The sequence below is a fragment of the Nerophis lumbriciformis genome, linkage group LG11, assembly GCF_033978685.3.
Source record: "Nerophis lumbriciformis linkage group LG11, RoL_Nlum_v2.1, whole genome shotgun sequence".
Lineage (NCBI taxonomy): Eukaryota > Metazoa > Chordata > Actinopteri > Syngnathiformes > Syngnathidae > Nerophis > Nerophis lumbriciformis.
The window spans coordinates 46,232,241-46,243,327 of record NC_084558.2 but is presented as its reverse complement, the minus strand read 5'-3'; the positions used below and the strand labels follow the sequence as shown (position 1 = coordinate 46,243,327).

At 36.7% G+C, this 11,087-nt stretch overlaps 1 protein-coding gene across 1 annotated transcript in view; it reads left to right on the top strand.

Annotated features, from left to right (window-relative positions):
- The first annotated feature begins 2,358 nt into the window (after window positions 1-2,358).
- The window catches only part of ptger4b (prostaglandin E receptor 4 (subtype EP4) b), a 31,946-nt gene continuing 23,217 nt past the window's right edge, over window positions 2,359-11,087 (top strand). Inside the window, exon 1 of the mRNA XM_061966490.1 lies at window positions 2,359-3,261. Within this exon, the coding sequence (XP_061822474.1) occupies window positions 2,470-3,261 (792 nt within the window). The 5' untranslated portion in view covers window positions 2,359-2,469. The remainder of the gene's footprint in view (window positions 3,262-11,087) is intronic.

Here is an 11,087-nt window from a genome sequence, read left to right as displayed (position 1 = left end):
ATATATATACACACACACAAGCACACACACACATATACAATATATACACACACATTTATATATATATATATATATATATATATATATATATATATATATATATATATATATATATATATATACACACACACAAGCACACACACATATATACAATATATACACACACATTTATATACTCTGCGGGCACAACCGCAGAGTCCGCGGATTATCCGCGGATCGGGCGGATGAAATTTAAAAAAATTTGATTTTATCCGCGGGTCGGGTCGGGCGGTTGAAAAAAAAAAAGAAGAAGATTTTAAATATATTCAGGCGGGTGGCAGTTAAACCAATTCGGAAATATATATACATAGTTAAATGTTGTTACCCACATACGAAAAACGAGCAGGCACCTGCAGCATATGCCACAACAGAAGAAAAAAAAAAGAAGAGATGGACACTTTTACGGAGCGGAGAAGGGATGCCTCGCCGGGGTCTGGGACCGAGGCCCCTTCCCCCGAGAGGGCCCCACCGGGAGCCGTAGCTGAGGTGATCCGCGAGAAGGGCCCGACGCACGTCCAGGGTCACCACCGCGCCGACACCCCGCCTCGTCCGCCTTCGCCGCGGCCGGCGTCACACGCAGCAGGTAAGCAGCTTAACTGCCCGCCACCCCCGTGGCTGGGGGCTCGTAACAGGGGTCACTCCGCGCGCTCCGCCCGCGCAGCTTACCTGCCCGCCACCCCCGTTGCCGCTCACGAAAGGGGTGGGGCTCACCCTGGTTGATATAGACAGACGGTGGCCATGGAAGTCGGAACCCGCTAAGGAGTGTGTAACAACCCACCTGCTGAATCAACTAGCCCTAAAAATGGATGGCGCTGGAGCGTCGGGACCATACCCGGCCGTCGCCGGCAGCGAGACGTGCTTGGAGGTGCGCTCAGCGCGGCTCCCATATGATTGCGCACTGGTGTGCGTCTGGGTCGTGACAGCGTGGCACGCGAATGTCTGTGCTGCATTGGATCAGTCTCCTTTCTTTAACAGGCAAAAGCTTTATAACCTCACTAATGCCTTAAATGATAAATGGGTTGTACTTGTATAGCGCTTTTCTACCTTCAAGGTACTCAAAGCGCTTTGACAATACTTCCACATTTACCCATTCACACACACATTCACACACTGATGGAGGGAGCTGCCATGCAAGGCGCTAACCAGCACCCATCAGGAGCAAGGGTGAAGTGTCTTGCTCAGGACACAACGGACATGACGAGGTTTGTACTAGGTGGGGATTGAACCAGGGACCCTCAGGTCGCGCACGGCCATTCTTCCACTGCGCCACGCCGTCCCATGCCTTGCATCGTCTATATTAGATATATAACAACGGGCGGGTGCGGGCGGATGCGGTTCTGATTAAATGTTAGGTCAGGTGGATGGCGGATGGTTGACGACTTTCTGATGCGGTTGCGGATGAAATAATTGCCTATCCGCGCATCTCTAATATATATATATACACACACACACACACTGATTTATACACACACTCACACACACCCTTATATATATATATATATATATATATATATATATATATATATATATACACACACACACAGTATATACACACACACATATATATATATACACACATACAGATTTATACACACACACACACATTTTTAGTATACACACACACACACAAATATATATACACACACATACAGATTTATACACACACGCACACACACACGTTTTTAGTATATACACACACACACACACACATATATACTGTATATATATATATATATATATATATATATATATATATATATATATATATATATATGTGTGTATATATATGTATATATATATATATATATATATATATATATATATATATATATATATATATATATATATATATATATATATATATATGTGTGTGTGTGTGTGTGAATGTGTATGTGTGTATAGGGACAAGCGGTAAAAAATGGATGGATGGCATATATATATATATATACACACACACACACACACATATATATATATATATATATATATATATATATACATACATATACATATATCAATATATATATATATATATATATATATATATATATATATATATATATATATATATATAGTACACACACACACACACACACACAAATTTTCTGAATGTTACAGAACTACAGCGTGAGTCACACGTGCAGTGTTAAAAAAAATTAAAATAATAAAAGCAGAAGTGTAGTAGAAATGGCCTCCTGCAACACAGTGGGAGGTGGAAGAGGAGGAGGAGTAAAGGGAGGAGTAAGAGGTGGAGCCTTCATCCGCCCTGAAGAAGAAGTGCGTGCAGCAGTCATAGTCATATTCATATTCATAGTCAGTCAGTCGCAGTAAGTTCGTGCATGTCCACTCCACAGGTGACGTGACGTGACGTGACTTCATGTCCTCGCTGCGCCAAGTCCATCCCTTGGAGCCCCCAGCCAGCAGCAGACCATGAACAACACCACCGCGCCGCGGCTCATCTTCCAGCCGCCGACGATCCCGGCCGTCATGTTCATCTTCGGGGTGGTGGGCAACGTGACGGCCATCGTGGTGCTGCGCATCTCCCGCAAGGAGCAGAAGGAGACCACCTTCTACACGCTGGTGTGCGGCCTGGCCGTCACCGACCTGCTGGGCACGCTGCTGGCCAGCCCCGTCACCATCGCCACCTACGTGCGGGGCTCCTGGCCCGCCAGCGACACGCTGCTGTGCCAGTACTCGGGCTTCATCCTGCTCTTCTTCTTCCTGGTGCAGCTCAGCACGCTGTGCGCCATGTCCGTGGAGAGATACCTGGCCATCAACCACGCCTACGTCTACAACAAGTACGTCAACCGGCGGCTGCCCGCCCTCGCCCTGCTCGCCATCTACGTCAGCGGCGCCGGGCTGTGCGCGCTGCCCGCCCTGGGTTTCGGCCGGGTGACGCTGCAGCGGCCGGGCACCTGGTGCTTCATCGACTGGCACGACAACCGCACGTCGGCGGTGGCCTTCAACCTCATGTACGCCGGCGTCAACTCCGCCATCGTGCTGGCCACGCTGGCCTGCAACGTGCTGGTGTGCGGGGCCCTCATCCTCATGCACCGGCGCTTCGTGCGCCGCACCTCCCTGGGCAAGGGCCGGCTGCGGGTCTCCGAGGTGCCGCTACGGCGCCGGCGCAGCCTCAGACGCATGGCCGGCGCCGAGATCCAGATGGTCATCTTGCTCATTGCCACCTCGGCGGTGGTCCTCATCTGCTCCATCCCCTTAGTGGTGAGTGGCGCGAACTTCCGGCCGGGATTGGCGCACTCGCCGGCCACTTCATTAGGAACACGCTTTATTTGTTTAATAGTTTGACACCAATAGTCAGGGGCGCCGAAAAGGGGGGGGGGGGGGGGGTAAACAAGACGGATTCTAGGGGCCCATGATGGAGGGGGGCCCAGAGAGGCCCCTAATGATGATGAAATTATAATACAGAAAAAATAATGACACTGTGTTGGGGGCCCTGTAAAGATTCTTTTTATGGGGCCCAAAATCCCTAGCGGCGCCCCTGCCAATAGTAGACTGTGCCCTTTTTCTTTAATATTAACCACAAATATTAACTAAAAACTTTTTTTTATTAATACATTTTTATTTTCTGTAACAGAAAAAATATTTAAATCCTTTTTTAAATTATAAAACATATTTTGACAGACTTGAACCATTTGATGCTGAAAAATGTAATTTAAATAAACTCAATTAATTATGCACTAATCAGCAAGAATAAAACATTCCCCCCCCCCCCCCCCCCCCCCCCCCCACTCACCACCGTGACTATAAATCGTATATTTTGCCTAAAAAATTGTGGTAAGTACGCCTCTGCATAACATTTTTTTTTTTTAGTTTGTAACAGAAAAATATTTAAATCCAGTTTTAAATTATAAAACATATTTTGACAGACTTGAACCATTTGATGCTGGAAAAATAAAATAAATAAACTCAATAAATAATACATTCTGATTAATCAGCAAAAAGAAAACATGTTTGCCCCCCCACTCACCGCCGTGACTATAACTCGTATATTTTGCCTAAACAATTGTGATAAGTACGCCTCTGCATAACATTGTGTGTTTTTTAGTCTGTAACAGAAAAATATTTAAATCCTTTTTTAAATTATAAAACATATTTTGCCAGACTTGAACCATTGGATGCTGAAAAATGTAATGAAATAAACTCAATAAATAACAAATAAATTAATTTATGCAAAATACTTTTTGCATAAAACATTTTTTTATTAATAAAGACCCTTAATTTTAAATTAAATTAAACTCAATTAATAACAATACATTTTGATTAATCAGCAAGAAGAAAACATTTTGTGACTATAAATTGTATCATTTGCAGAGGTGGGTAGAGTAGCCAGAAATTGTACTCAAGTAAGAGTACTGTTACTTTAGAGATTTATTACTCAAGTAAAAGTAAGGAGTAGTCACCCAAATATTTACTTGAGTAAAAGTAAAAAGTATGTTGTGAAAAAACTACTCAAGTACTGAGTAACTGATGAGTAACATACACACACATATCATATATATATATATATATATATATATATATATATATATATATATATATATATATATATATATATATAAATACATTGATATATACAGTATATCATTTATATATATATTTTTTGCCGTTTTTGTTTACATGTTAAAGGTGTTTTAATGAATATACATGCATGTTTAACACATATAGATTCCTTTCTTTCATGAAGACAAGAATACAAGTTGGTGTATTACCTGATTCTGATGACTTGCATTGATTGTAATCAGACAGTAGTGATGATAACGGCCACGTTTTCAAATGGAGGAGAAAAAAAGTTCCTCCTTTCTGTCTATTACCACATGAAAGTGGTTGGTTTTTGGCATCTAATTTGTCCAGCTTCCATATTCGTTTTTATACACTTTACAAGAAATACATTGGCGGCAAACTCCGTAGCTTGCTAGCTTGTTTGCGCTGGCTTTCGGAGACTCTTATTTTGAAAGTGCATGCGCGATAGAGCGGCACTTTTATTGTGAAGACAGGAACTGTGTAGTCAGTCTTTAGGCTTTTGACGGGATGTACGGTTGAAATAAAAGAGGGTCTTTTTTCCTTCACAATTTTGATTGATTGATTGGAACTTTTATTAGTAGATTGCACAGTACAGTACATATTCCGTACAATTGACCACTAAATGGTAACACCCCAATAAGTTTTTCAACTTGTTTAAGTCAGGTCATGTGACCACCTGGCTCTGTTTGATTGGTCCAACGTCACCAGTGACTGCATCTGATTGGTGGAACGGAGTGAACTTCACCAGTGACTGCATCTGATTGGTGAAACGCAGGCACTATGAAGGTCTGTCTGACAGACCAAAACAAACAAAGCGTACATTAACAGATCGATAAAAATTAGTAGCGAGTAGCGAGCTGAATGTAGATAAAAGTAGCGGAGTAAAAGTAGCGTTTCTTCTCTATAAATATACTCAAGTAAAAGTAAAAGTATGTTGCATTAAAACTACTCTTAGAAGTACAATTTATCCCAAAAGTTACTCAAGTAGATGTAACGGAGTAAATGTAGCGCGTTACTACCCACCTCTGATCATTTGTCTACAAAATTGTGATAAGTACGCCTCTGCATAAAATTGTGTCATTATTAACACTAAAACAAACAAGAAAAAAAGAAAGAAATAGATAAACTTGCAACAAAGAACTCTTTAAAACATTGTTTTTTTTAGTCTGTTACAGAAAAATATTTAAATCCTATCATTTGTCTACAAAATTGTAAGAAGTACACCTCTGCATAACACCGTGTCCTTATTAACACAAAAACTAACAAGAAAAAAGAAAGAAAAAGATAAACTTGCAACAAAAAACTCTTTAAACATTGTTTTTTTAATCTGTTACAGAAAAATATTTAAATCCTTTTTAAATTACAAAACATATTTTGACAGACTTGAACCATTTGATGCTGAAAAATGTAATTTAAATAAACTCAATTAATTATGCATTAATCAGCAAGAATAAAACATTTCGTGCCCCCCCCCACTCACCGCCTTGACTATAAATCGTATCTTAAATCCTTTTTTAAATTACAAATTTGAACCATTTGATGCTGAAAAATTTAATGAAATAAAGTCAATAAATAAATTCTGATTAATCAGCAAGAAGAAAACATTTCGTGCTCTCCCCCCACTCACCGCTGTGACTATAAATCGTATCATTTGTCTACAAATTTGTAATAAGTACACCTCTGCATAAAATAGTGTCCTTCTTAACACAAAAACAAACAAGAAAAAAGAAATAAATAGATAAACCTGCAACAAAGAACTCTTTAAACATTGTTTTTTTTAGTCTGTAACAGAAAAATATTTAAATCCTTTTTTAAATTATAAAACATATTTTGACAGACTTGAACCATTTGATGCTGAAAAATGTCATTTAAATAAACTCAATTATCCATCCATCCATCCATTTTCTACCGCTTATTCCCTTTGGGGTCGCGGGGGGCGCTGGAGCCTATCTCAGCTACAATCGGGCGGAAGGCGGGGTACACCCTGGACAAGTCGCCACCTCATCGCAGGGCCAACACAGATAGACAGACAACATTCGCACTCACATTCACACACTAGGGCCAATTTAGTGTTGCCAATCAACTTATCCCCAGGTGCATGTTTTTGGAAGTGGGAGGAAGCCGGAGTACCCGGAGGGAACCCACGCAGTCACGGGGAGAACATGCAAACTCCACACAGAAAGATCCCGAGCCCGGGATTGAACCCAAGACTACTCAGGACCTTCGTATTGTGAGGCAGATGCACTAACCCCTCTGCCACCGTGCTGCCTAAACTCAATTAATTATGCATTAATCAGCAAGAATAAAACATTCCGTGCCCCCCCCACTCACCGCCGTGACTATAAATCGTATATTTTGTCTAAAAAATTGTGATAAGTACGCCTCTGCATAACATTGTTTTTTTTAGTTTGTAACAGAAAAATATTTAAATCCAGTTTTAAATTATAAAACATATTTTGACAGACTTGAACCATTTGATGCTGGAAAAATAAAATAAATAAACTCAATAAATAATAAATTCTGATTAATCAGCAAAAAGAAAACATGTTTGCCCCCCCCCCCCCCCCCCCCCGCCCCCCCAGTCACCTCCGTGACTATAACTAGTATATTTTGCCTAAAAAATTGTGATAAGTACGCCTCTGCATAACATTGTGTGTTTTTTAGTCTGTAACAGAAAAATATTTCAATCCTTTTTTAAATTATAAAACATATTTTGACAGACTTAAACCATTGGATGCTGAAAAATGTAATGAAATAAATTCAATAAATAACAAATAAATTATTTTATGCAAAATACCTTTTGCATAAAACTTTTTTTATTAATAAAGACCCTTAATTTGAAATTAAATTGAACTCAATTAATAACAATACATTCTGATTAATCAGCAAGAAGAAACATTTTGTGACTATAAATTGTATCATTTGTCTACAAAATTGTGATAAGTACGCCTCTGCATAAAATAGTGAAAAATGTAATGAAATAAAGTCAACAAATAACAATAAATTCTGATTAATCAGCAAGAAGAAAACATTTCGTGCCCCCCCCCACTCACCGCCGTGACTATAAATCGTATCATTTGTCTACAACATTGTAATAAGTACACCTCTGCATAAAATAGTGTCCTTATTAACACAAAAACAAACAAGAGAAAAGAAATACATAGATAAACCTGCAACAAAGAACTCTTTAAACATAGTTTTTTTTAGTCTGTAACAGAAAAATATTTAAATCCTTTTTTAAATTATAAAACATATTTTGACAGACTTGAACCATTTGATGCTGAAAAATGTAATTTAAATAAACTCAATTAATTATGCATTAATCAGCAACAATAAAACATTTCGTGCCTCCTCCCACTCACCGCCGTGACTATAAATCGTATATTTTGTCTAAAAAATTGTGATAAGTACGCCTCTGCATAACATTGTTTTTTTTAGTTTGTAACAGAAAAATATTTAAATCCTTTTTTAAAAATTATAAAACATATTTTGACAGACTTGAACCATTTGATGCTGAAAAATGTAATTTAAATAAACTCAATTAATTATGCATTAATCAGCAACAATAAAACATTTCGTGCCTCCCCCCACTCACCGCCGTGACTATAAATCGCATATTTTGCCTAAAAAATTGTGCTAAGTACGCCTCTGCATAACATTGTGTTTTTTTTAGTCTGTAAGAGAAAAATATTCAAATCCTTTTTTTAAATTATAAAACATATTTTGACAGACTTAAACCATTGGATGCTGAAAAATGTAATGAAATAAATTCAATAAATAACAAATAAATTATTTTATGCAAAATACTTTTTGCATAAAACATTTTTTTATTAATAAAGACCCTTAATTTGAAATTAAATTGAACTCAATTAATAACAATACATTCTGATTAATCAGCAAGAAGAAAACATTTTGTGACTATAAATTGTATCATTTGTCTACAAAATTGTGATAAGTACGCCTCTGCATAAAATTGTGTCATTATTAACACTAAAACAAACAAGAAAAAAAGAAAGAAATAGATAAACTTGCAACAAAGAACTCTTTAAAACATTGTTTTTTTAGTCTGTTACAGAAAAATATTTAAATCCTATCATTTGTCTACAAAATTGTAATAAGTACACCTCTGCATAACACCGTGTCCTTATTAACACAAAAACAAAGAAGAAAAAGGAAAGAAATAGATAAACCTGCAACAAAGAACTCTTTAAACATTGTTTTTTTAGTCTGTAACAGAAAAATATTTAAATCCTTTTTTAAATTATAAAACATATTTTGACAGACTTGAACCATTTGATGCTGAAAAATGTAATTTAAATAAACTCAATTAATTATGCATTAATCAGCAAGAATAAAACATTTCGTGCCCCCCCCCCCCCCTCCACTCACCCTCGTGACTATAAATCGTATATTTTGTCTAAAAAATTGTGATAAGTACGCCTCTGCATAACATTGTGTTTTTTAGTCTGTAACAGAAAAATATTTAAATCCTTTTTTAATTTATAAAACATATTTTGACAGACTTGAACCATTTGATGCTGAAAAATGTAATGAAATAAACTCAATAAATAACAAATAAATTATTTTATGCAAAAGACTTTTTGCATAAAACATTTTTTTTATTAATAAAGACCCTTAATTTGAAATTTTACCCGCAAACGTATTCCTTGCCCCTTCCTGTCTGTTACTGGATCGGAATAAAATGGCAATTTTCCCCTCAAATATTTACTATATTTACTATAAATCCTTGCATTTGTCTACAAAGTTGTAATAAGTACACCTCTGCGTAACATTGTGTCCTTATTAACATAAAACAAACAAAAAATAAATAAATAAACTTTCAACAAAGAACTCTTTAAACATTGTTTTTTTAGTCTGTAACAGAAAAATATTTAAATCCTATCGTTTGTCTACAAAATTGTGATAAGTACACCTCTGCGCAAACTTCCGGCCGGGATTGGCGCACTCGCCGGCCGCTTCATTAGGAACACCGGAATCAGCTTTATTTGTTTAATAGTTTAACACCAATAGTAGACTGTGCTCTCTTTCTTTAATATAAACAATAAATATTAACTAAAAAGTTTTTGCATAATTGTTTTTATTTTTATTAATAAAGACCCTTAATTTGAAATTTTACCCGCAAACGTATTCCTTGCCCCTTCCTGTCTGTTACTGGATCAGAATAAAATGGCAAATTTCCCCTCAAATATTTACTATATTTACTATAAATCCAGTCATTTGTCTACAAAATTGTGATAAGTACACCTCTGCATAACATTGTGTCCTTATTAACATTAAAACAAACGAGAAAAAAAAGAAAGAAATAGATAAACTTGCAACAAAGAACTCTTAAAAACATTTTTTTTTAGTCTGTAACAGAACAAAATTTAAATCCTATCATTTGTCTACAAAATTGTGATAAGTACACCTCTGCGCAAACTTCCGGCCGGGATTGGCGCACTCGCCGGCCGCTTCATTAGGAACACCGGAATAACATCGTGTCCTTATTAACACAAAAACAAACAAGAAAAAAGAAAGAAATAGATAAACTTGCAACAAAGAACTCTTTAAACATTGTTTTTTTAGTCTGTAACAGAAAAATATTTAAAGTGCGTCAATCGTTTTTTGAACTATAAAACATATTTTGACAGACTTGAACCATTTGATGCTGAAACATTTAATTAAATATACTCCAAAAAAAAAAAATCTGATTAATCAGCAAGAAGAAAACATTTTGTGCCCCCCCCCCCCAACTCACCGCTGTGACTATAAATCGTATCATTTGTCTACAAAATTGTAATAAGTACACCTCTGCATAACATTGTGTCCTTATTAACACTACATAAATCAAACAAGTAAAAATAAATAAATAGATAAACTTGCAACAAAGAACTTGTTTTTTTAGTCTGTAACAGAAAAATATTTAAAGTGCGTCAATCCTTTTTTAATCTATAAAACATATTTTGACGGACTTGAACCATTTGATGCTGAAAAAATTAATGAAATAAACTCAATAAATAACAATAAATTCTGATTAATCAGCAAGAAGAAAACATGTCGCCCCCCCCACCCCCCTCACTGCCGTGATTATATCGTATCATTTGTCTACGAAATTGTAATAAGTACACCTCTGCATAACATTGTGTCCTTATTAACACTACATAAATCAAACAAGTAAAAAGAAATACATAGATAAACTTGCAACAAAGGACTTGTTTTTGTAGTCTTTAACAGAAAAATCAATCCTTTTTTTAAATTACAAAACATATTTTGACACACTTGAACCATTTGATGCTGAAAAATTAAATTAAACTCAATAAATAACAATACATTCTGATTAATCAGCAAGAAGAAAACATTTTGCCCCCCCCCCCTCCCCCACTCACTCACCGCCGTGACTATACATCGTATCATTTGTCTACAAAATTGTAATAAGTACACCTCTGCATAACATTGTGTCCTAATTAACATAAAACAAACAAGAAAAAAGACATTGGTAAACTAGC